This window comes from Ambystoma mexicanum, chromosome 8 (genome assembly GCF_040938575.1).
Source record: "Ambystoma mexicanum isolate Mex_15411 chromosome 8, UKY_AmexF1_1, whole genome shotgun sequence".
In the NCBI taxonomy this organism is placed as follows: domain Eukaryota; kingdom Metazoa; phylum Chordata; class Amphibia; order Caudata; family Ambystomatidae; genus Ambystoma; species Ambystoma mexicanum.
Window position 1 is genome coordinate 1,202,938,661 of NC_090929.1, and position 27,302 is coordinate 1,202,965,962.

A 27,302-nucleotide genomic window follows, 5' to 3' on the forward strand; every position below is an offset into this window, starting at 1 on the left:
CATGTTGGTGAATTGGTGGGCCACAAGGTTGCTGAAGCTGGACTTGGGGTGATGTAGGGGTGCTCTATTGCATTGCCACCATAGATGCTCCTACCCCTTTATGTAAATCGCAGGGCAGTGGTTTGGCGGATCCAGCAGAACCTGCACTCCTGGCTTCTCATGCATGGATATAGGAATCCCACTTAGGTTTACAGAGCAAAAGGGAGGGACTTGAACTAGACTCAGTCCCTGAATTATCACACAAGTTCTAAACTCTCACCCAGATAGGCTAAGGGAGTCCAAACTGAGGGTAGGCTGAGGGTGTGACCACCAGAGAGAGGACTGCTCAATCGGAGGGATGTGCCAGCTTCATGTCACACCTACACAATGGAAGACATCTTCAAGGGTAGGACCCACCTGCCAGTCCTTTACCAGTAACCTGAAGAGTAAGTTAGGCACTTCATAATGGTGAATGCGTTTATTGAAGCTGTGGTCCAGCAGACACTATTGACACACCCAGGCCCAGTGAACTATGGAACCCACCTTCCCCATAGCAAACCTGCACACCTGCGTTCCCTTACCCCAGAGAGGAGGGAATTTAGAGGCATGGTTAGGGTGTGTCAGACAATAAGAGGCCCTCCCAAGGGGAGGGATGGGTCATTCACAAGTCCCACATCAGGGCTGTAAGAAATCCCCAGGAACTGACCCTGTGAGGGTCATCAATATGGTTTCCCATCCCGGCCTAATTCCAACATGGCCGGCACTTCGGCACCTAACAATATCGTAATGGGTAGTATAGTTCTTAATTCCCAGGAGGCTCTGCAAGCCTCTCTGATCTCTTCCTGTTCACTCGCTTATTGCCCAGCAACGCCAGAGGGAAGACGCATTGCTACTCTCGTAGGAGCAAGCAGACGCTTCGTAAGTTCGTTCGTTAGGACTGCGAGTATTCCTCTATTCTACTTGTGCCTTCTTGTGCTTTCACTTCATCTTCCTGTCTCCTCTCTTGTTACTTAGAAGTCAGCTGGTTCTTTTTCAGCTTCAGGGCAGGACTCCCTCTCGGGCGGACGAAGACAGGGTGCGCGTAAGCCGTGCCCATTGAATGCACGGTTTGCGTCTTCTTGCAGGGATCTTTCAGGTGATATATCTGTCTACTTCATCGGCTGCCTTGCAGTTATTGGAAACCCGCCTTCACAGAGACTCTTTCCTTACAGCTAGGTCCCTTCTCTGGAACACTTCAGGCAAACCATCTTATCCTTCAAGGCTGGCTCAAAAAGGTTAAAAAGTAGAAGGGTAGGTTTTCCTCGTGGCAATTACTCCCACAATTTGATTAGGATATCCTTTTTCTACAACTGGTTTTCTCTGTCTTTATCTGTTCCTTTAGTGCAATTCTACATTCTGCTCATCCTAAGTGAAATTCCTTACCAAGCCGCATTCTTTATGCTCACGTGTGGTAAGATCCCAGAGCCCTAGTTTTTGATTCACTTCTATTCAGGCAGGATACTAGGATTAACTTTATATATTCTCTTCTCTACTTAGTGACAGCTCAGTACCGGAGCCGAATCTTTAAACCTGCCAGAAATATAGTCAGACCAGCCTTCCATGCCTGGTCAACTCAGGAAGACAACGTACACTAGCTGCTCTTCCAAGGGTTTTGTTCCCCACAAGGGTTTCCCTGGAAGCTTCCCAGCGGTCAAGCCTAGTGCCGGCCCATCGGGGGGTTTTCAGGGGGATTTCTATTACATCAAGAGGCTGCACGGAGCTCCCAGAAACACCAGGCAGACTCCCAACACCAGTCTCTCCCATTCCTCAAGCCCAGGTAAGTGGGACAAATCGTGGTTTAAACATAACAGAACCCGGCAGTCAATCCCCTACCAGCTACCATATCTGAGTCACCTTACACAAGAGAGAGATTGTGCAAAGTGGAACTGAAACCCTATACAAGGCAGAGGCTGTATGAGAAGGCAATACAATTAGGAGGAAGAGTTAATTTGGGGGTGACGGGAGAGGTGAACAGGAGGAGATGGTGAAAGCTGGTTCAGGTGTAAGAGATGGAGACAGGAGACTGTAGGAGAGTATGTGATGCCCGGAGAGAGCAGGAGGCAGAAGGCTGGAGGAGAGACTCAAAAGATGGGAGGAAAGCAGTCAGGTGGCTACAGATGAAGCTATGGAGGATGGAAAAGGCAATCCCTGTAGTTCGGACATTGTGAGTCCCAGCAGAAGGGGTGGAGCAAGACCTGGGATGCTGGGAGATAATAGTCAAGGCAGTTGGGAAGAGATTGACCCACCCAGCGGGGCAAGATAATCCCACAAGACTGGAAAAAAGGAAGACACAGAGGGCTGGGAGGGGAAAGACCCAAACCATTCAAATTCGGGACTCTGTCCAGAGTGTGAAGAAGGTGGGAGAGACTGGCAAAACTCTGACTGTGATATGAGAGGTGCCCAAAGATGTGAAGATGGTGCCCAAACAGGATAAGACGGTGGGGTGAATATTAGACGGCAGGAGTGAGAGAACACTGATGTGAGATAGATATGAAAGCTTTGCCGAAGAACTTTGCCTATTTTGCAAATTAACAATCCTAACAATTTGATTTTCATTCATACTATACCGATGTGTAACGTGTTTCCACAACTTGTGCACATTTGGTAATAAAAAATCCTTTCAAGGAATATTTTCTTGTCTGGCCTTTTTATCGATCACAGACAACCACGTGACAGTTTTCCTGCCAGTGTCATTTTACCACCGTTTGAACAGCCACTCAAAAGACATTTCTGGAGACATTTGATTTGCTGTGATAACCAAATTATTCGTTTTTCCGACTTTATCATTTCAAGCAACATTTTGGATTCTCAATTGATCAGCCGATAGAGTTTACAATCGTGTAGCCAGACTGCAGATGTGCACGCTTACAACAATGATGCCGTGCACGGGAATAGGTTGAAACCCACCAGCTGTATTTAAATGTACACGAGCTCATACACCCCTGAGCTAGCGTCTCTCCTCGGTGCTGTCTGTCAAAAGGCTCTCGCGGTGTTTGCCCCGGAACTGGGACGCTCCACATCAAAGGACAGGAAATGTCCTGGCTCTGCTTTCAGTGAAGCCGAGACTTGTTGACAGAGTGATGCTATGGAGCGCCGTTTATGGAATGGGGCAACCGGTGCCATTCATCCTATCTTTGTTGTTCTTCACGTTTGCAACGACTTTGAACTTTTGTTTGCCAGGAGAACAGGTCATCATCATTTAAACGGAGAACATCTCCTCTCATGTTTTTGTTTAATGAAAATTAGAGGAATTCACCTGCAATCTGCGTTACAATGAAAGGGTTGAGCTGGCAGTGAGAGTACATTTTAGAGTAACATGTCAATTATTGAGAAACAGGAGCTTGTCAGAGACATTTAACGCTAATCATTGTGAGTAATGCAGACTCGCCCTGCCCATACTGTTTTCAGGCATTTGCGATGCGATGTAGTGATCAGGAACATATCAATCTCAGTGCCCAAATTGTACTAAAGAACTAGGAAATCAATGTAGTGTTCATATCATGCATGTAAGTCTGTGTGCCATTCATAAAGTGCAAGCCTAGCTGTGGAGCGTCAGAGCGCAGTATAGAGTGTACGCGCCCAGGGTTTGCAGGTAAGGAGTGGGTTGTACATATGGGTTTAAACCCATTCCATCGCAGACCATTGCTGCAAATCCCATTTCATTTACTTTTTTAAAACACGTCACCAAAAATATAGATGGTGGGTTGGGCTTAGGTATAAATTAAGGTGGGCTGGATGCGGGAGGTCTCCCCCCGCATTTATTTGAGGTGAAGGTGTTTTTAACAATTAGATGAAATAGGCTTCACAGTAATATTTGCGATGAAATCACATAGCTCCGTAGATATGTATGTTATTTAACAGCCGTCGGGATGTAATTCAGCCATTATTTACAGCTATTCAGGCTTCTACACCTCTCAAGCCAGTCAAATAACACAGTGAGTAGAGTGCTCCCTTTGACATCCGTGCAGAGCTTGCCGATTCAGGTTTGAATCCCGGCAGTGCCAAACTCAGCCTTTCATCCTTCGTAGGTTGATAAATAAGCACCACACACCATGGGTAATAATGAGCAGCATTCAGATGGCTGAGTGTTCGCAGCGCTATATAAATGCAAAATTATTAAATTATTTAATATCATACTGTAATAACAGCGTGTACATCGGTCTGCCAAAAACCCAAATCCAGGAACTGCAGAATAGTCAAACAAGGCTAATCTGGGCAGTCGCCCAGCCTGGGACTTAAACACGCTTTCCAACCAGTCCCACCATACTTGAGGACAATGGTGTGCACCAATAAAATTGCTGCAAAAAAGTTGTCTGTAAAATAAATCGTGGCAAAAATGACGTAGTTTGGCCCGGTGAAGGTTGTACCCATTATACCATTTAAGGGGAGCGGGAGTGTCCCTTGTTCCCCTTAAATGGTATAATGGGTCCAGGGGTTGCAACGGTGTCCCCTGCATCCCTTACATGGATTGCAGCAGCAAAACCATAGCCTTTTTTCTGCGATTCTTTGTGTAAACTGCCATTTTTGTCAAGATTTTAACACATGGAACAAGGACAATGACACAAGACTGAGGGAGTCAGAATGGTTAAGGGTGGGCACCGCGTATAGTTAAGTCATTAAGTGTTCTCAGTTCTAGTCAGTGAGAGTATCAGAGCACTCCTTGAGACCTTGGCACACGGTTACAATAACAAACTGAAAGAAGAATTGAATTGAATTGAATTGATTGTTTATTTGTATAGCGCCTATACACAATGTGTTTCAAAGAACTAGAAATCCATCCAGGTCAAGGTGTGCTCATGTTTAGCTCTCCGTTAGAGTTGCAGGAACATTTCTGTAAACACGTATTCAATCATGTTGTCATTCAGAATCTGAAGTTCACACAAAAGGCCAAAACATCCTCTGTGTGGTGTTGTCAATTATTCATTATTTATTTGCTTGCTTGGAGGCTGAATAGTTGCATCCAATAAAGCTAGTGCCACTGGTGTGGTATGCCAATGCATCTCAGAGCAAGTCCGTCCTCGGGGCACTATTCATAATAATATCAGTATCACACAACCAATTTAATTATCAACATATAGATAAGTAAGGGTTACAATCCAAAGTTCAAATAATAAAGTGCAAGTTACCCGTTTCCAGAACTAATATGTATACCCAAGTCAGGAATCAAATAACATTCAATTCAAAATTACAGTACATATAAATGTATATAGCATGTCATCATTGAGTTCAAACAATCATCGAATCGTCAGTTTGGAAAACAACATCATTTAGCCATACCGTGTTGATTTCACATCAGACAGCAGGTGCAGACCCCATGGGAAATAATAATGAAAATGAAAATCCGAATAAGAAACTAAATTACAAAGTGTCATCAAACTCCTATTTGGTAATGAAATTATCGTTACCTGCTTGTGGTGGCTATGTAGCCAAAATGATCACATGTTCCTGAAAGATAGCAAGAAAATTCCAAGAAATGACAAGAGCGTGTGTGAATCCAGTTGCTGCCTCTAATAACATACTGCCTATTCTTTACTGCATGTAATTTGCAAATCCTACCTGGTGGCATTTTTGGTTGTCACTGAACGCTGGATCTAGATATTAATGTTCATATACATCACTACACTTCACATGTACAAGGTTCCTAGAATGCTAAACTGCAGTCCTTACCTGCTGTGATCTGTCTGTTCGAGCGACCGCCAGCCAAGCAAGCCGGCTAGGTGCTGAAAAAGGTTCCACAAGCCGTTACTAGGCGACGCAATGCCATGTGTTGTAAAACGCATCAGTGTCGCGATCGCCTCGCGCCCCATAGGTCCCTGTTGCCAGGGACTGTGGGGGTGGAGGGGGCGTTGTTATGTTTATACCTGATCGTCGTATGCATAATTGTTTAAGTCCATATACTTAGAGCCAGTATTTATAAAGTCACGGTAACTCTTGCTGTCTGTTGCAAGGTGACGTGGCGATGTGTGCTGAGCACAACTGAGCCACGTTCACCTCTTATCACGTTAATCACTGTTACCAAGGGATACCTGATTACTTCACAGAAACAAACCAGCCTTTTGTGATTGGTGCGCTTCAGGCTGTGTGTTTAATGCGCTCTAATGTATTCTCTAATCGTAAGTCTTTATGCGAAAAGAAATTAAATTAATACTGCAGGTAATGCTCATTAGGGATTTCCTGTGTGTAAAAGGTATACTGATTTAAGGTGTATGCAAAGTTTAACAAAGGTAGGTCTGAGGTGCTAGCTGTTCAATGTGTACACAGTGGGACAGTTGCAAGGCCAACTTGTGCTTGTCTTGTTTTTCTACTGAGACATTATATATCGCTGCTTGCAACGAAGGCCAGGTGTACTAAGCCTGAGTATCTATGAGTACTAGCTAATGTGTTGTGGTGAAACTCAAAGAAACATAACCTTCTGATGGAGTAACGATGATGCGTGCAGGGGTTGGCCTCATGTCACTCTGAGCCACTTGTAAAGGCATAAAAAACTTGTCAGGAATCTGCTAAACTATACAGAAAAGCATGCAAATGTGTTCAAACATCATATGAAAGTGTCATCTCACATGTTCAAAATGTCCAAAGGATGTACATAAATGTACAAAAATATACAAAACATTTCCAGAGTTCACAATATTTTACACTATTAGATGAATCAAAGGTAGCACATGTAATTCATTTCCTCATTTATCCCCTCTGGTGCAAGGGGGTCAAGACGATCAATCCAGTATGTTTCTTTCTGGTACAAACTTTTGTTCAAATTCTCATGTGCATTGTGTCATGTGATTACTTCCACTATCTGAAACCGTATTTGGTTAATATTGTGTCTCTTCTCATTCCAGTGTCTTGCCACTGCAGAGTTCACATTGTTCATCCCTATGCACAATCTGTGCTTGTTCAATCGTAATCTCCCTTGTCGTTTCGATTATCCGACATAGTAGATGCCACAAGGGCACTTTATAGTTTAAATTATATTTGCAGTGTCACAGGTGGCATAACTGTTAATTTTTATCTTGTCTCCTGTTTGGGGGTATCAATGATGTCTGCCTTGATTACGAAATTGCAGTTACTTCAATGAAGGCATGGGAATGTTCCTTTTCTTGACGAAATTGGTTGTTTGAATTTGGATCTTGTCTTGACTAGACGGTCTCTGAAGTTGGCACTCCTTTTATAGGCAAATATCGCAGTATCTGTAAATAGATGTTGTACTCTAGAATCACTTGTCAAAGTTTGCCAATTTTGTTGATTGTTGCTTTTATGTGATTGCTTTGTGTCGAATAGCAAGATACATAGATTAATGGTGTACTGTTTTTATCTCATCTCCTGTTTGACTGTGTTGGTGTCATGAACCGTTCTTTGGCTGTTTGTATCTCTTCTGTCTTGTAGCCTCTTGCCACAAACTTGTTCCCCATATTTTCAATTTCTCTTGTATATTCTGTGGGATCATTCACCATTCTTTTAACCGGCATCATCTAGCTGAATGGTATGTTTGTGATTAGGCTTGGCTGGTGGAAACTGAGATGATGTAAAAGGTTGTTCTCGTCTGTTTCCTTTCTGAAGATACTCGTGGAGTAATTGGTGTGCTGTGCTTTAATGGTTACAGCTAAAAATGTATCTCTGTCCTTGAATGTTCATTAGTAAATTGGATCCTATGATCAATGGTGTTGAGGTATTAAAAAAAGTCTTGTAGGTTTTCTTGTGAGCCAGTCCACATTCGGAAAATGTCATTGATATACTGAACCCATAGGGAGATATAATTGTGCCATACTGCATGATCTAAGATGTTTTCCCTCTCGAACTTGTGCATAAAGCAATTGGCATACGTTGGTGCCATAGTGGCTCCCATGGATTGTTCACAATGTTTGTAAGAAGAAAGTATTTTGGTATTGAAAATATGAATTTTCAGATATGAACTGTAGAAGGACCAATATGAACTCCTTGATTGCTTCAATTTCACCCTCATTAAGAAGGATACATTCTATGGCTTCTATGCCAAGATCATGAGGTATGGAAGTGTAAAGGCTCTTGACATCAATGGTGAACATTATAGAATTATTAATGTATTCAGTCCCCTTGAGTCGTTCCAAAAAATGTTTGCTATCCTTAATGTACGTATTGGTCTTCTGTATTAGAGGTTGAAGAAAATAATCTATGTATTTGCCAAGTGGTTGCAGCAAACTGTCCATACCTGATACTATGGGTCACCCTGGTGGTTGTGTAGGATGTTTATGTATTTTTGGTAATGTATAAAAAAAATTTAAAAATTGGGTATCCTGGGGTGTTTATTCATAAGAAATGCTTTGGTGTGGTCATTTATCCATTCAAGCTCCTCTGCTCTGTTAAGCAGGGTTTCAAGGTTCAGTAATATCGCTGCCATGGGATATGATTCCGGTTTTCGTATATTTTGAGATGTCATTAAGTTGCCTTTCGCATTCTCTTTCATCCGAACTGTTCACAATCACAGGTGCTCCTTCTTTGTCTTCCGGTCGAATGGTTATACTTTCATCCTCATGAAGAGTTTTCAGTAGAGAAAATTCCAATGGCTTTAGGTTACTAAATCTTGGACGATTATATGAAATTTTCTTATGGTCATTTAGAGTTTGTTTGTGGAAAATCTCCACTGATAATAAGCTGATCGGTAGCATAAAGTTACTCTTGGTTCTAAACTCCCGAAGTGTGTTATCTCTTTCATTGCTTGTCTGTTGGCTGTTTGACATCTCCAGTTCACTGAAAAACACTTTTAGTTTTAGCTTCCTGACAAATTTGAAGAGATCTACCTTAGTTTCAAAAAGAGATGTGCTGTGTGTAGGAACAAAGCTTACACCTTTCTGCAACATGTCTGTTTCTGCCTTGTTCAGGGCTCTTGATGATAAATTGATTACTAAGTTTTCTTCTGCTGTTGTCTCGTCAATCTTCCTTCGATCTTGTGTTTCCTCTTCCTCCTCCTGGTCTTTTTTCTCCTTGGGTGTGACCTAAAAAAGAGGCTTCACTTGATGCTGTTGGTCTGGAGTTTGAGTCGCTGTCCCCTTGTGTATTCTCGTTTGGCGTAGGTCCCTTACTAGTAGTACTTTCAGAGTCTGTACTCAAAGAGTTATCTGAGCTACCAGGATGCAGTCTTCTTTGGGTGGAGCTGCAAACTTCTCCATCCACATGTAAACTTCTCCATTAAGATAATCATAAGTGTCTCTGTGACATTTTCAGACTTTTTTCAACTCAATTTCTATTTTGTAAGATTCAAGTTTTTGGTTAATTTCTGTTAATATTATATCCAGATCTTCTTTGCCTAGTGTGGCGTTCAACAGGAGAATACACAAGGGGACGGCGACACAAACTCTAGACCAACAACATCAAGTGGAGCCTCTTTTTAAGGTCTGTGGCCCACCCCTCAGGCTGCAAACAGCCTGCGGGATGCCAAAAACCAGCACCCTTACTCCCCAGCAGGCTTAAGCCCTGGCGAGAGTCTCCAGCAGATTTGAAGAGGAGGGGGTGTGGCCAAAAATACAAGCTGCAGCTGGGGTCTTCCCGACTCTTTCTGGTCTTCTTTATCAGCAGGGGGAACCCTGCAGGACACCAACACCCGGCACCATTACTCCCCGGCGGGCTTCAGCCCTGGCGGGAGTCTCTGGCAGATTTGAAGAGGAGGGGCGTGACCAAAAATACAAGCTGCAGCTGGGGTCTTCCTGGGGTCTTCCTGGCTCTTTCTGGTCTTCCTGAGCAGCAGGGGGAGCCCGTTGGGATGTCAATACCCGGCATCATTACACCCCGGCAGGAATATCATGTAGTAGTAGGTGTCAGGAGGAAAGAAGATTAGAAGGAGATCATCATCTGGAGATTGTGTGGAGGTGTTACAAGGCAAGGGAAGGCAAACATAGCTTCAGGGGAAGAGAATATCATCTCAAGGTTTAAGAAGGTGTCGTGAGGAAAGAGGATTACAAGGAGAACATCATCTGAAGATTGGGTGGAGGTGTCATGAAGCAAGGGAAGGCAAACACATTATTGAGAGAATGTAGGAGATTATCATGTGGAGGTGGAAGAAGGTGTTGGGAGGAAAGAAGATTAGAAGAAGAAGCCGGACACAATGAGAACAGACGCAAAAGACATTCCAATTTTTAATTTGACCAAAGTAGTTTTGACACCACCACAAATATCGATTCTTTCGAAGGGTCTATCATTTGTGCCATCTCAAACAACTGATTGGTTCTACTGAAATGGAGATCTGCCGTTTCTTCAGGACTATTCGCTTTAAAGTATTTTTTGAAGATATTCCAGCAGAACCCGTGGATATAGACTCTGGTTTACATGTCCCATCCACTTTCAGACCTCAAGACAATGAAATCCCCAAAGAAATTATCACTTTCGAAAAATGTATATTGAAGGAGCTAGGAGAACTGAAAGGGGAAGGTAACTCTTTCAAACACAATCTGTCTAAAGCTGAACACAAGGCCCTGACTGAGCTTTCCAAGAATCCCAACATTGTGATAAAATCAGCCGATAAAGGCGGTGGAATTGTGATCATGTCTAGTGACCAATATTCCACAATGTTCAATGACCTGCTTCAAGATCAGGGAAGTTATACAAACAAGCAAGTGAAATCAAATCTGAAATAGAAAGTGTGGCACAATACGCCCACGAAAGGCAATGGATTAGCGACAAGGAACTAAAATTCCTGACCACAAGTCAAGGTCGCACCCCATCATTATAAGCACTACCCAAAATTCTGAAAAATCCCAACAATCCACCGGGCAGACCCATCGTTTCTGGCTGCGGTTCTATTTTGGAACCAGTGTGCAAATTCATTGATGTCTTTCTAAAACCCTTAAGTGTCAAAATGGCAACTTATTTGCGATATACTACACATACCATGCAAATATTTAAAATCTCCCCTTTGATCCTCAGACTCAAAAACTTGTGACAATGGATATAAAATCATTGTACACAAGTATCCCTCAAGATCAGGCTATTGAGTGCATACACCAAACACTTACCCATCATGACCGGGTGCCTCATAATTTCATTCTTGAATTAATGACTTTGGCTTTATGCAAGAACTTCTTTGAGTTCAACGGCCAATTCTATTTACAGACCAAGGGAACAGCAATGGGCGCAACTTTTGCCCCGAGCCTTGCGATTCTGTATTTGTCCACTTTTGAGTCTAATAACATTCTGTGTGACAAGAATCCATACAAAAACTGCATTTCATATTGGAAACGATACATCGATGATATTGTCTTCATATGGAGTGGTTTAGAAAGTGATCTTGACCTCTTCCTGAACTGGTTGAACAATATTGACAACAACATTCAGTTTACTATGGAATGCAGCAATGAAGAAATTCCCTTCCTAGACCTCAAAATCAGACATGAGGATGGGATTTTGAAATGTTGCCTCTATCACAAAACCACTGCTCGTAAAACCCTTCTACATTTTTCGAGCAACCACCCACGACATCTGAGAGAAAATTTGCCATATGGTCAGTTCCTCCGGGTAAGGAGGAACTGTACTAAGCTTGCTGACTTTTACCACCAATCTGATGACCTTGTCAATCGCCTTATGGAAAGAGGCTACCCAAAAAAACGAATTTCCAATGCCAAGAAAAGAGCAAGGTTTACGGACAGAGACATCCTTTAGACCCAAAATACTACTCAGAAACAACATTCAGAACCCAACAAAATCATGCGTTATCACACACGGTCCACACACCTTCCAAATCAAGAAACTGATTTGCAAATATTGGCCCATCTTCAAACTAAGTCTGCCTGACTCCCCAACACCACGTTTTGCTTTAAAAGAGCCAAAAACATATGCAACACTTTGGTGCATTCCAAATTCAAGAAACCAGTTCCCAGAACAGGTCTCTGGGACCTTAGGACTGTGGGACATTTTCCATGCGGCTCCTGTTCAGTATGTTAGTTCACCTGCAAAATGAAAAAAATCAACATTCAACATTGGGACAAGGACATGGAACCTGAACTCCATGACAAACTGCAAAACAAAACAAGCAATCTACTGTATCGAATGTCCGTGTGGTCTACGGTATGTAGGCCAGACAAGCCGATCTGCCAACATCCGAATCTCCGAACACCAGTCCGCATCAGATGCAAAAATACATCGGCAGCCCTAGTAAATTACTTTTTGGAAAAACAGCACACTCGCAACGACATCAAATGGTGGATCCTAGATGTTGTCAAGGAATCTGCAAACATACTACGCAGTCTCCAGTTCAAAGAAGCAAGATGTATCCACAGACTTTCCAGCCATATCCATGGTCTGAACCAAGAATTCTTGCCTCTAATTTGATGCACAGAGTTTTGTCCCAAACATGAAGTCGGTTGTTTAACTGCCCTGTGTCCTTTGACGTCATGTTTGTTAATTTCACAATGACATCTACAACAATCTGAGCATTTAGTGTGCCAATGTATGATAGCACCCATGGCCTATTCCTACATGTCTTGCTCCTATGAGCTCCAAAAGTGGCCACACATGCGAACACACTTGCTCATCTTTTACATGCCGCGCTCAAAATGCGAAGCATCATTTTATTATTAGTCACTAATTTAACCGTTTTAATGTGTGATCAATGTACGTGCCTTGCACACATCGCAGCATTATGATTGGTGAGGAGGTTCAAAACCCAACCTCACCATAGGTTAAAAGTAGCTACATATATTGTATGTCAGCCTACAGCCCCCGCCTCCCCTTTCATTCGCACCAGGTCCATCAGGACAGACACTACCTGACAGCATCTGTCCAATCAGACCCAGCGCTCATGAGACACACCCTCCCAGCAACGGGAACTGACAGAGCTGTGAACCAATCCTTGCACGATCACACTGGACAACCAGGAAATGCTGTCTACCCAATCAAACACGTGCTCCTCTAGACACCGCCTCTGTAGTAACGGCGGTGCCTCAGTTTGAAACCGTGACTCAGCTTTTCGGTGCTCTGATGTTTCCGCACCGCCCAAGGAATCAGAAATCAGACTGGATGTACAGCGAGGCTGCCCTGCACCAGTTCGCCTGAAAGCTTATCTGACGCAGAGTCAGGTACACAGTTTTCCACTGTATGACGGTGTACATTTATCAATGTCCGCTCCAGGCAGCACTCTAAGACGATGTAACAATCGTTTTTTCTTCGTTTTGCCCCTCTCTCCCTCCCCCTTTTTACTCATTTTTCAGGCTAAATGGTCTAGCCACCACAGGCATTTTCCAGCGAGGGACACTCCGTATAAGTGCCTCCACCACAGCGAGCACTACTGGTCCAAATGCCACACCTGTTCCGCAGCAAGCATAGCTGGTGCAAACAGACTCTCTTTAAATAAGGTAGGAGTCTCTCACATTAGGGACTACTCTGCGTATGTGTCAAATGTGCACAACATTCTCGACCTTTCCCGAGATCTGATGGACACACTTCATCTTTTTAGAACCTGTCTAAATACCGAGAGGGTGAAGCCTGGTTGCCTTGTGGTCCCTGCTGTGCTCTCTTCACCAGTGGAGGACTACAACCCCAGCCCAAGTGGGCATTTGATTTAGTCCTTGCCTACGATCAGGGTAAGGATTATGCTCCAACTAGGTTTCTCTGCATTTCTGCAATCTCAAACACGTGATTTACACAAGCCCTCCAGTATCTGAAAACACTCCTTAATACTTTTCTTCAAATCTTTTTCTGTCTGCCTCCACACAGGGTGAAGTTGTTTCTTTCACTCTCTGTTCCCGCCCTGACAAAGATGAAGGCTCCAATGTAATTAACCTGCCCAGCAGGGCGCAAATCCGAAACGTGACATGGATGGTTTTTTCTACCATGGATAGGAAGACCCTATTTTTTTAACTAAATTTTGTTTAAGTTCAACTTGTATGTTCTAGGTTATCTTCCAAACACTAACACGTCGGCAGACCTGCGTTTATGGAACAGCGGAACCTGAAATACTAATTTAGGCCGCATGATTCTCCTTTCTTCTTCTTTTTTTCTGCTCATTCTCTTTGCATTTATTCGCTCCAAAGATTTGGTGTTCTTTCAAAAAAAAATGTTTTGTTTTCAAATCTTCTTTGTATTTATGTGCTTCAAAGACCTATTGATTTTACCGAATTCTGCCAAATCTCCTTCTTAGTATTTTTTGTATTTGTGTTTAAAATCTGACATATATTTCCTCATGTGATTTGAGTTCAAGTTTTTGAATGTTTCAATAATTGTGTACAATCTATGTTTGCTTATCTTTTCAACTTTAATTATGCTTTTTTCAAGTGCAAAATAATCTATTAAACTTGCTTTAACAAGAAGGACTGTTTTCAGTATATATAGTGGCGCAAAATATTTGTGATATCCGCTGTCAGGATACACACAAAACTAAATCAATTTAACTCATTTTAGATTTCTTTACAACAGCATAGTGGATACTTTTGGTATAACTATATATATATATATATATATATGTATGTATATATATATATATTGCATGTCCCAATCCACACAATGCTTTAAGGGACTATCCCTACCTCATTTTTTATGTATGAAGTAGAAGGAGACCATCATCTGGAGATTGGGTGGAGGTGTCAAGAGTGTTGCAGTTTATTATGCGGTCACCCTTAACTCGGGGAGTTCCTTTCCCCACAACCAAGGTGGCACACAATAAATCACTATAGTTTTTATTAGGTTCATTTTGGTAAGGCCTCCAACCCATCTTGCACCTAACCCCAACAAATACCCACTGCCACAATGGAGTAGGAACAAGGCCGGTGTGTAGTAAGAATATAGATGTATTAATTTATTTAAGCCAAATTTGACAAACAGACTAACATCAGCCAGCAGTGCTGTGGCAACACAAGAACTAAAATGAATTCCGTAAAGACACCAACACAGAGATTATACTGAGATATGCAGTCACAATTTCCTGCAGCTTTCTTTTCAAATAACCCACCAATACAGAAAAAGAACAATTCAAGACACACAGTGATTGCTGATTTGGCTATAATACTTTTCCCCCGGGAACACCCACCCTCCAAACATCAATTAGACTTGACCCCTCTGAATTGAAGGCCAGTGGTAGAGAGTGGAAACAGAATGGGAAAATCGTTGTGGGATTCTGATACAATCCACTTTTTGGAAAATGGTATTCAAGGGGCAAAATCGTTTTTTTACTGATTACTACAGATGCAATATGAGGGAAAGAAAAGCAATGGGAAACATTTGTTTTGCCACTCCTAAAAAGAACGGGCAGGGCTTTGGGGTTTTGGTCAGAGCACAATGGGAACAAATGGGCAATTTAGTTTTGCGCCCTGCACACTCATGTAGAAACAGGGTTTTAGGATTAATTATTTTGGCAAATATTTATGTCTATACCGGCACGCTGGGAGGAGCTTGTTAGTTTTGAATGCCAACGAAACACATCCCTTGATTTCTGTAGGGGAATTAATTGATTTATTTTAATTAAATATGCTAAGGATCTACACAGACAAAAAGGATGTTTTGCTATCGGGAAATAGCTAAAACAATGCTTGAAAATGCAGTGCCAACACAATATATGGCTTTGGGGATAGTTTTACTTAGAGCAGAGACCTTGTAATGAGCATCAGGAAACAGCAGGCCACCTATGGGTCATCAAGAATGACAGTCAAGGATAGTCTCCTCTTAACCTCCATGGGGCCCCAGTCAGCTTCTATGTCTCCTGGTCCTGTCTCCAATGCAAGGTGTGGGGCCCCTCTGCTTGAATGTTTCTCGCAAGAGTTCATCAGCAGGTTACCTCTTAGAATAAGTGGAAAAGCCCAGTTCTAATACAAATTGGTCAACTTATAGGGCAAATGACATCACAAACCTGCCATGAATCCCATGAAAGTGTTTGGTTGGTTTTCTCTACCCACTTCCCACCTGTGTGCTAATAGGACAAGGAGATGAAGGGTGTGAGTTAGGAAAGCTGTGGGAGGAGAAAGCCTTGTCATCCCAACTTGACATGTGGACTCAGACAGTTTAGACTCTGAATATCTACCAACATGGAAAGTACCCTAATTGTTCAAATCTTTACATGTATGAATATATTTTTAAGAACTACATTTTAAGGTAAATCAGATGATGCTAATCTTAAATCGGTACACACATCCTGTGCAGAGATACATTTTTTCTTCATTTACTCAGGAGCCGTATCAGTGAAAAATATGCTGCTTCATAGTTCCCATGTTAATTATTTCCATCACCCGCACACCAACTTTCAAATCTCTCGGAATCAAGGGAAGGGCCAAATCAAATTTTCATTAATAACTTTTGTTCTGTTTAGCACACAAAAAATGTTTTAGCGTGGTTCAAAGAGGGTTACTGTCACCTTGAATAAAAGTCTGGAATGACCGTTGTGGCATATACGATGCCCTTTTCATGCAATAATATGTATTTTTCTATTGCCTTATCTCCAGCCTTTTCCTTTTTTCTCTTAACCCTTAAGCATGTGATCAACTAGAGATTGGCTCATGTTTATGTTTGTCTCCCCATTCAAGGCCTGTAATGGCCCTGATTGCAACTCTAATGGACATTTTATGGGAATTGTGACTTCTGCTGAAAGAACAGGAATGGCCTTATCTTTTTCCACTGTGGTTTAAATCTAAGCAGTGTATTTCTTTCTATATTTGTAGGCAATGGCCTTGATTGATGGTTGACAACCAGACCTACTTTTCCAAGATCAGCAGAGGAAAGGTCTTAAAGGTTAAGTTTCATCCTTAGGAGAAATTATCAGCTGCATGTAACATTCTGCAGGAAATGGCTTTTAAACTCCCACACAATGCATTTTACATGACATTTTATAAGGCGCCTGGGCCTTATATCCAGGTGTAATGTACTTCTTTAATCTCACAGTTGCAAAATACATGAATATCACTTCTGGATTGTCCACATTTATAGGGCAGTTTTATGAGAAAACCATGTTCAAACTCTGAAAGTCTAGTGAGCACTTCTCTTAGTATACTGTCATTTGGATGAGGGAAAGGAAGTTCATTTATATCTTATAATTTCAATAAGCTTGATTTCACTTGAGATTCCTGGAGCACAATATGGAATTACATTGAAGATAATGTACATAAAGCTATCTGCCTCTTTAAGTAAAAAGTGTAGTTTTCCATGGATTTAGTAAACACGCATTGTCTGCCACATGCCTGTGTTTTCCTTGCTGAAATGCATTGTGCATATCTTCACACTTGTGAACTTCTGAGCATATGTCTCTTTCATTTGAGATTTAGGCCTGTCTTTAGTTCAATAGGCCTCATGTCCGACATCACCATTTCTGTGCTGGCCTTATTCTTCAATGGGATTTCCCAAATCACTCTGGCCTCTTTATTTCTGGCATTCAGGGGCTATATTTCACCACACAGGTGGCATGGGAAGGAGAGCACAGCATCAGGAGAGGGGAGAAGGGGATTATCATGTGGAGGTGGAAGAAGGTGTCGGGAAGAAAGAGGATTAGAAGGAGAACATAATCTGGAGATTGAGTGGAGGTGTCACGAGGCAAGGGAAGGAGAACATAGCACCAGAAGAGGGGAGAAGGAGAATTTAATGTAGAAGTGGAAGAAGTTATCAGGAGGAAAGAGGATTAGAAAGAGACCATTATCTGGAGATTGGGTGGATGTTTCACGAAGCAAGGGAAGGAGAACACAGCATCCGAAGAGGGGAGAAGGAGATTTTCTTGTGGAAGTGGGAAAAGGTGTTTGGAGGAAAGAGGATTAGAAGAAGACCATCATCTGGAGGTTGGATGGAGGTGTCACAAGGCAACGGAAGGAGAACATAGCATCAGGAGAGGGGAGAAGGAGAATATAATGCTGAGGTGGAAGATGATGTCAGGAGGAAAGAGGATTAGAGAGAGACCGTCATCTGGAGATTGGGTGGAGGTGTCACAGTGCAAGAGAAGGAGAACACAGCATCAGGAGAGGTAAGAATGACATTATCATGTGGAGGTGCGGGAGGTGTCATGAGGCAAGGGAAGAAGAAAATAGCATCGGAAGAGGAGAGAGGGAGAATATCATGTGGAGGTAGAAGAAGGTGTCGGGTGGAAAGAGGATTAGAAGGAACACATCATCTGGATATTGGGTTGTGCTGTCACATAGCAAGAGAAGGAGAACATGGCATCAAGTGAGTGTAGAAGGAGAATATCATGTGGTGGTGGAAGAAGGTGTCAGGAGGAAAGAGGATTATAATGAGACCATCATCTGGAGATTGGGTGAAGGTGTCACAAGGCAAGGGGAGGAGAACATAGCATCAGGAGAGTGGCGAAGGTGAATATAATGTGGAGGTGGAAGAAGGTGTCAGGAGGAAAGAGGATTAGAAGGAGACCATCATCTGGAGATTGGGTGGAGGTGTCACGAGGCAAGGGAAGGAGAACACAGCATTAGGAGAGGCAAGGAGAGTGGGAACATTAGAAGAGGGTTTGAGGAATACTGGAAGGTGGTAGTAGGAGGTGAACATCAAGAGGAGGTTGGAGGAAAGAAGAGATGGGGAAAGGTGAAGAGGAGGAATATCTGATATTGGTGGAGAAAGAGACTATAGAATAAAGGGATGGTTGCGCTTACACATATTGAGATTTACACCCAAATGGGATATCCTGAAGTTTGAAATCAAGTATACCCCTGATACTAGATAAAGAGCAATTAAGAGGCAGGGTGGTGTCTGCCCACACTTCATCCCATAAGGATTTTGTGAGAAAGGCCACCAGTTGCAATCAAGCAATCATTTTGTATTATGATGGAGGTTACTAACCGGTTATAGCTTGAGTCGGGTGACATTATTACCAACCACCTAGGTACTAATAGTTTGTCAAAAGACTTGAAGTTACTTGTGGCAATAGAGTGGGTCCCAACATGAATTAGCACAACGAATAAAACAAACAACGAGACTGCCATAACATAAAACACAGGGTTTTTGCAGAGCCCTTCTCACAGTTCCATGGCTTGGTGTGGGTTTAATGCACAACCAGGCAGAGAGATGGAGGATGGCTGGGGAGTAAGGGGCTGATTGAGAGTGGCATGGCCTGAAGGTTGGGAGGTGCCAGTGCACTGTGGCAGAGCATAAGTGTGAGTTAGATGTGACAGGGAAACAGTGATAGTGCCCTGAAAGGGGCTGGCCGCTGGTATCATGCAATGCATGCTGTGATCTGTAAATGAAACTTGTGTTCCGCGCTCCGATTGGCTGTTGGCAGTCGGAGGGCTGCTGCTGAGCTGTGAAGGTGTAAACTGAAGTCGCATTAAAGGGCGTACAATGCTGCAAGGAAGAGTAGATTTTAAAATACATCAATTTGCAATGCTCTGTATACAGTTAATCCTTCCAAAAATAAACTTGAAACTAAGCATTTTCCAGATATTTTGATAGTTCGCTCGCAAAGAGCTATGCTAATAAAAAAAAGTTATTTAAAGCTACTGCAAGATATTCACTTGTCATTTTTTCTGAGTTGGGTGAAGTTAAGGATTCATGGGTCTTATAGATTTGCACTGATCCAAATTTGGGGGGAAATATTTTTCACCAAGTTTAGCTCCATGCATAAGCGAAATGGAAAAGAGCACCTTTTCAAACTATTGAAGATTGTATTTATTTTTTTTATTTGGAAAATGGGCCAGCACAATTGTGTTTCTTAGAAATTGAGCACATTTCCTTTTCCTTTTACTTATACAATTGTTTCACATTTGAAAAGCATTGCAAAATTAGTTTATTCAAATCGGTATTGCAGAAGAAGCAAGAATGCTGAAAAACCAGTTTGTTCCCTGCAGAAATTCCTGAAGATCACATTACAGTACTAGTGGCATGAACCCCACTTAATGAATTGCTCATTAAATAGGCAGCAATCATTCTGGACTCCTATTTGTTTCATATGTTTGTAATGATGCAGCTCTTCACCTAATAGGGCCTTGTGTACTCAGTGAAGATTGTGATTGGGCGATCTGAAATAGTAACATTCAGTCAGGTGGTCAAGATATGTGGAAACTGGATTGTAGTTGTAAGTGCTGTGAACCCGTTTGTTGCATTGTGGAATCCCGAATGCATTTTAGAATTTTATGGCCCAGCATACCACTCCTACCAAAGTGGACACATTCGAAATTCAATTGTTTGAATTCTTTCCGGAACATTCCATCTAGCACACTGGGACTAGGCCTTAAATATATTACATTCCAGCTGCATACATTGGCCATGTGTCTCCACAAAGGGTCTGCTTTGGAAGTAGGTGAATGTATACGTGTGAAACCTAAACCTATTCCCACATGGCACGCTAAGGGGAGGATCCCACTCTTCCCCGCCACCCCAAATATGCCAGGCCTCTCAAGCAGGTGCTATTTCAGGGCCATGGCAGGAACACACTGCTTTCCTTGGCAGGCTTGCGTGTGCCGCTTGCATTTGCTGGCTCAGGCATTGCCTCATGCACCAGCCTCAGTCTGCAGCGCCCATGGAAGCCTTCTGGGCCAGAGGAACGTGGGTCTGCAGCTCTTCTTGAGGAGAGGAGAGGAGATACACGCAAGCAAAGCGAATCTGCTCCCGTCATTTATTTATTTATTTGAATTCTTATATAACGCGCCACTAATCTGTGCCTGGAGTCCAGCACGTGCTTCCCCAGCCTCGGCTCTGATGCCATAGACCTCGGCTGGTATTTCTGATTTGGCATTGGGCACCGAACACTCCTATGAAGCGAAGGAGTTTATGGAAAAGAGGGGGCTTTGCCAGGGACTTGGTACAGGCGCATTGAGAGGTCTTTGACGTTCCTCGTAATTGGGGCACTTGTGTATGGCAATATGTAATAGTGAAGCCATACTAGAGCATGGCATAAGCATGGCATCGGCTTGGGGCCAGTTTTCTGATGCTTTGGTTTGTTAAGAACGTGTGCCAGAGGAGGTGCTGCTGCGAGTCTGGGACCAATGAAGTTATGGGGGTCAGGAAACACAGACTTTAACGCGCAAGATGGAAATTAAGCTGAACCTTTCTGGAGTAATGACTTGCGGTAAACGAGTGTGCACGTCTAAGAAGTTTCCATTTTTTTGCATCAAAAAATGCAGATACGAAGCAGAAGCGACCTTCTTCGGCAGCCTGAAGCTTTCGGACTTCAACATCATCGACACGCTGGGAGTTGGCGGATTCGGGCGAGTTGAGCTGGTACGTGCACTTTGCTTAATACACTCGGAAAGGCGGGAGGGGGGTGGTTGCATGCTTTGCAATGACTGAAATCTGCGCGCACAATTCCTGGGCTTGCGCGCGAGCAGCCGCTGCTGGCAGATTGCTTGTTTACAAAGAAAAAATATATATATCATTGCATTCTGCTTTCAATGTACCGCCCTTTACTCAAAACTAATGAAACGCAAAGTCTAGTGTGTGTGTTTTTTGCTTCTTTGGAAAATCGAACTAGTTGGAAAACCGGCACGCGCATCGTGTTCTGCACGCCACAAACCCCCCCTTCCCGTCAAACATGACGGCTCCCTGAAATTCCGTTTCCTAGCCAATTTCAGGAAGAGTGCAATACTAGAGGTCTGGTCAAAGTAGTGTTGAAACTAGTTTCACTTCACGTGTGCTTGCCTTTAACTATTGGCATTCTTTAAATGTACAGCAGTGTTAAAAAAAAAAAAAAAAAAACTCACGAGGAAACAGTGTGATGATCATCTGAGGGCGGGGGAAGGACCAGAAGCTGGTGATAAATGTGTGAATGTTTTTTCAATTAGGTTTCATTGCCAGGTCGACACAATGAAGCTGGCGGATTCCAGCATTGAGCTCCGATCATTAAACACACGTTTTTAAAGCGTGTGCCCTTGTGTTCAAATCATTCTGTCATGATTTAAATAAAACACACATCGCTTTACAGTCATGTTTTAGTGACCAGAGCTCATCGTGGACAGGGACCCTCGAATTTTGCACTTTCACTGGTGCTGGAGCTCTGTCCATCGGAGGCCAAACGACTGAAACGCTCACACGGGGTGCAAATGCGGTTTGTGCACATGCAGGATGCAGTTGCGCTCTGTGATTATTGTATTTAATTTGTGTACGTCCTCAGATATCCAACATCTATTTGCATTGGCCCTTCTGCTTAATTACACGGAATGGCGGGTGAGCTCAATTGTGACTGGCCGCCTTTCAGCCGCATTTTCAAACATGTGCATCAATCATATTTGAGTATAGACATTAAGTGGATTTGTGTAAGCAGAAAAACATAGCATTTGCTGTATGGTCTGATTTATACCGCATTGGGTCCAAGTGCTTTACTGATAAAATGATCATGCAAGATAATCTCTGTCCAACAAGCAATACATGTCTAGGCTTCAAAAGGGTCCCTTTACATCTCTCTAATGTCACACGTTTTTACTTCTAGCAGCTGAATTCTGATATCCACTGCAATTCATGGGTCTGCAACCTTTGGCTCTCCAGATGTGTTGGACTACAACTCCCATCAGCCCTACCATCTTAGTCAGTGATGTGGGATCATGGGAGTCGTAGTCCAAAACATCTGGAGAACCCTGCACTGCCTCATCACCAACAGAGGATAGACATAGATACAATCGCTCTTAGCCACCGAGCGTTTTCCAAAGGGGTTTTGTCATTATAAAACGCATCTGCGAGTTAGGCCCAATGAGTTAGAAAACAGTTTCATTCTCACATTATCCTCCCTTAAATCCTGCTCTGCTGAGATGCTCCTGGTTTGGAAGCGCTGCACAGGAACTGCCAGTGCTGGCATTTGGGCTGTAATTGCCGGGTCCGGGATCCGGCAAAAAAATAAATTTACATTTGCACTCTTTAGTACTTTGGTACAATTGGACGGTGTTGCTGCCTTTAAAGCCAGGATCCAAACCGAGATTCCGGGGATCAGGAGCAAAGCACTTAAGCACAAGACCACTGCAGTGACTTACCAGGAAGTCTGCAAAATGACTTGTTAAAATTGTACTCTTCAGGAAAGCAGGACTATTCAAGTACAGCTGCACTGTTGTTTTTATCTGCATGTACATGCCACTTTATTCAATGCCGCTTGAAGTTATTTTGCCTCATGTAACTGGTATCAAAACACTGCCCTGGTGCCTCAAGGTTTGGGCACTTTACAAATGAAAAAGTAAATAAGTAAAGGGCGTGCACCTTTTGCAAGTTGCTTGCAACATTACAGGAAACGGTCCTCCCTTGGATTATTTTTCTAGCAGTTTGTGATTAACCTCCTGAGAGGGAAATGGTGATTTAGGGTGGGGAGTGGGGTGAGAACAATCCACCACTGACCGACTACCACCCCCACTCCCAACACCACCCCCACTCCTGTTACCCCACTTCTTCAAATGCCCTTGATGGGATGCTGCAGAAACAGATGTCCTTTTCCAGCAGTGGGTGTCCACGTGCTAGCCTTACCTGCTGCATTAGTAGCCCAGCACCAGGACAGGAGTTCCTGATGCGGGGAATGCTGCACTAGAATCGACCTTGCCTAGTAGCCTTCTTAAGAAGTCTGTGTTACACGTTTCTTTTACATGTAAGGGCCTAAGGACTTGGGTTATTATCAATTCAAACGCTGCATACCACAGCACATAAAGAAACTGTAAGCATTCTTAGAATGCTGCACTCATTCACAGGTGGGGTGACTAGATTTTCAAGGCGAAAAACCGAGACATAAAAGAAGTTCTGCCCCTCCTAACCGGACCTCGCCCCCACCCTCATTCACACAGTATATGCATAGCACACAAATGATGTGGCTTTGAGTGTTGATAAAAGCATGTAAATACTAAGCATGATACTGATTGCATTATGTATTTTAATGTTATATTTGTACAATGAACTTGACTGTTATTGGTATTAGTGTCAAAATGTTGAGCATCTAAACTATTACACACTAATAACAACATGTAAATATTAATAACAGAGGTGTTTTTGCTCTGTTTGACATTGCATATCTTGGTATGTACTTTCCTCTCAGCCTGCCTCTCTGGTGCAAACAGTTAATGCATAAGGCTTGTACCTAGAACGCCACCGTTCTAACCCTGATACAAAAAAACAGGACTGTTACTCTCCCCTTGCCCAAAACTGGGACAGGGTTTTTAAAACATAAAAGCTCTCAGGACAGAGGTCCCAATCCCGGGGAAACCGGGACGTCTGGTTACCCTAGCCACACCCCACAACAGGCATGACAATAACTGCATAAGTGAAATCTGTGAATGACTGAATGCATAAGAAAGATTCCTCGCTCATGTACAATCACTGGTGTGTTTGCATAAGGGTAGTAAATCTACATGCAAGAATAAAAACTACGGGTGGAACAACCCCTTGATCAAGAAACCAGCATTTGCCAGCAGAGATCAGCTTTCAGGAGCTGCTGACCACGGAGGAGTTCCTGACATGTAACACCGATATAGCACGCGAGGAACTCCTTTGAAATATGCACAGCCCAGTACATAGCAACCGTTACCAACACATTGGTAGCGGAGACATAGTAGAGTGGTGGGAAGACTTCGTACGATGGGATTTCGACTGGTAGCCCTCCCTATAAATAGCAGGACGAGAGACATAGATCGCCCGATTTAGAGCGCCATTACAGAAACATGACAGCAGTGCGTGCCCAATTAGCGCTAGAGCCACTGTTACCCCAGTGCAAAAAGCATAGGGCCTGATTTACAAAACGTTTTTCAATGGCATTTGCCCATTGAAAACCTTTTTTTTTAAATCAGGGTCGTGGTCTTTGAATGCATTTTATTCACCAGGGCAATGTTTGCCGAATGCTGTTAGTCCTTTGCCCTGGTTAAAACATTGAATGAAAGTGTCTTTTTCCCCCTAGTGCGATTGTTGACCTAGTACTAAGTGCACGGGTTTCTGTCATTTGAGAGACTCGATTTGATTGGGGTGGCCCTACACACAACCGCGCGCATGCGCACGCACGCACGCAAGCACGTATGTCTGCAGAAGCCATCGTATACACTCATAAGTAATAACGGAGTTAACTGGGCAACGCAGGGGCCACAGGCTGCAGCTAGACTAGTACACACAAGTGCCAAATCCCTGAATTGTGCCATTTGCCAGCAACATTTTCTTCCCAAGAACCGATCTATTGTTCATGTTCTTTTGACTCGCTTCGGGGAATTATGGCAGAGAAAACTCTAAATGCATTTCTTCCGAAAAATACCTCTTGAGGAAACCAGTTAATCCTGCCATTTATCACGTCTCAGCCGGGAATTAAGTGTGGGGCTAAGCAATGAAACGTGCTGATGGAGGACATAAGCAGACTTTCTTTTCTGCCGGCAGAATCGAGGCGAGGTTCCTATGACAGCGAATTCCCTGGCAGTGTACAGCGATAGGTAAACAAGCCGCAAACGCTAAGCGAATCCCAGCAAAGCAAAGCACCGGCCAGGGACACAACAGCGCGCATTACTCCATGTGTTCCCAGGTAATGCGCGCTGTGCCCCGTGTGTGCATGTGCATGCCGGCAAACCGTGCGCACGATGCAAACACTGATGTGGTTTGCAGCTGGAATGCGTGGCATTTGCAGGGGGTGCTCCTGGATGAAAACAAGCACACGTGCCCGTGCATTGCGCACTGCCTTTCAGATGTGGTTTGTACGAAAACAAAAAACGGATAATCTCGACATCTTCCTGGGCCTTGACTTTTTTTCGGAGGTTTCATCCCTTTGAGAAGAGGTAGGTGCCGGCACATGTTGAGGAGGCGTGATGGGTAATGCCTAATAAATTATCATCAATTCTTTGTAGATTAAAGGAGCACGGGCTTGCTGAGAGCTGAGCAGTGAATTGCGGCCTACATTGAGAAGGCCTCTGTGGTAAAAACTTGAATGCATTTCAGAGCACTTCTGAGCACTTCTAAATGACTTAATTAACCTAAATTGCTGTTTAAGTTTTAGACATAGTTCGCCCATTACTATTAAAACAATAGTTAGGTTGTGCGAGTGTTGTGTTGGTAGCGAGGCCCTTCATTCTGCAGTCTCTTTCTTTCAATGCCAAGGCCTTCCTCTCCCACTCATGTTTCGCTGGAATAAGGCAGCCCTGCCCTTGTACCGTCACTGCCCATTAGGACCCAGAATCCTACAATGGGCAGGTACCATCGTGCCCGGAGTTCATGCATTGTTTTCAAAGTATCGCCGCATATTTTGAGCACGGGAATATTTTTAAAGGGACACTACCCGTGTACTCAGTTAGTAAACAATATCGGTAAACTGTGGGTACCTGGCATTACACTGGAGAACAATAGTTAGCACCAGACCCATTTCAGGGGTATGCAACCGGCCGCTCTCTGGATGTGTTGGACTACAACTCCCATGAGCCTGCACCATATACTATACTGGCTATGGCTAATGGGGGTTGTAGTCTAAAACATCTAGAGAGCCAAAGGGTGCAGACACCTGCCTTAGCATAATGCAAAGACACGCTGCATGCATTCCTCAGCTGGTAGGGATATGCCCTGCCATAGACCTACATTACAGTGTCAATGTTGTGAAGAAAGAAGTGGCGCCCAAGATCATTATCGGATGTCAATGTTGGGGGAGAGCAGGGCGCCAAAACCGAGCACTAAGTTGGATAACTCCGTGAGCGGGTTGATACACATATGACGCCAGGGTCATTAAGGTAGTTCCAGATCACCAAGATGACACGTTTAGCACAAAGCAAGTACAATCATGTGCTGGATGGCCCCTACTCCCTAACATGACAGTTGGCAGGAAGTTCTGTCACAAGTCTTTTGGCCATGACTAACCTACCAGAAGTGACATCATTGAACTGGAGGCCACTATATTATGTCAGAACAGAAAACAATTACAGATAAAGTGACTAAAGATAATAACGTACTATTTCTTTTACCAAGCATATATCACCCCGGTTGCTGCCATGATGTTTCAGCTAGGCTGTGATCACAGACGGCGGCACCACAGCAATATGCCAAGGACAGCCCCATATGCCCAGTTACATTTTCAGGTATCACAGCAAAACCACGTACATCCGAGTACCAGACAACATGTACACCATCATATATGACAATTAGCCCCTTCCCTATTCCACTAATCAGCCTATTATGCCCATGGAAAGCCTTCAGTAGCCAGGAGCAGAGATGTTTGCCTTGTAATAGATCCATCGGTTCAGAAACAATCATCTGCCCTCAGACAACACATATTTCCAGTTGAGCCTTTTTGTACCCTAACTGCAGCCCAGGTATGCTGTATTAGGAGGCCACATACTCACCTATAACCGTATAAACGCCTGTGTATCGTCATGTGTTCAACTACTTCATTGTTTTCCAAGAAGAGGCTCATTTGCCCAGAGCAGACTTTCTTGCAGATACTGATCCTTGACTTCATCTCGGGGCCCTCTAGAGAGACCTTATCAGCCCTCATATAC

At 43.4% G+C, this 27,302-nt stretch overlaps 1 protein-coding gene across 4 annotated transcripts in view; it reads left to right on the plus strand.

The window, feature by feature from the left end:
- Positions 1 to 27,302, plus strand: part of PRKG1 (protein kinase cGMP-dependent 1) — a 2,834,149-nt gene that overhangs the window by 2,682,435 nt on the left and 124,412 nt on the right. For all 4 annotated transcript variants that reach the window (XM_069611305.1, XM_069611306.1, XM_069611303.1 and 1 more), the window contains exon 10: positions 21,012 to 21,108. In XM_069611305.1, coding sequence (XP_069467406.1) covers positions 21,012 to 21,108 — 97 coding nt within the window. The remainder of the gene's footprint in view (positions 1 to 21,011; positions 21,109 to 27,302) is intronic.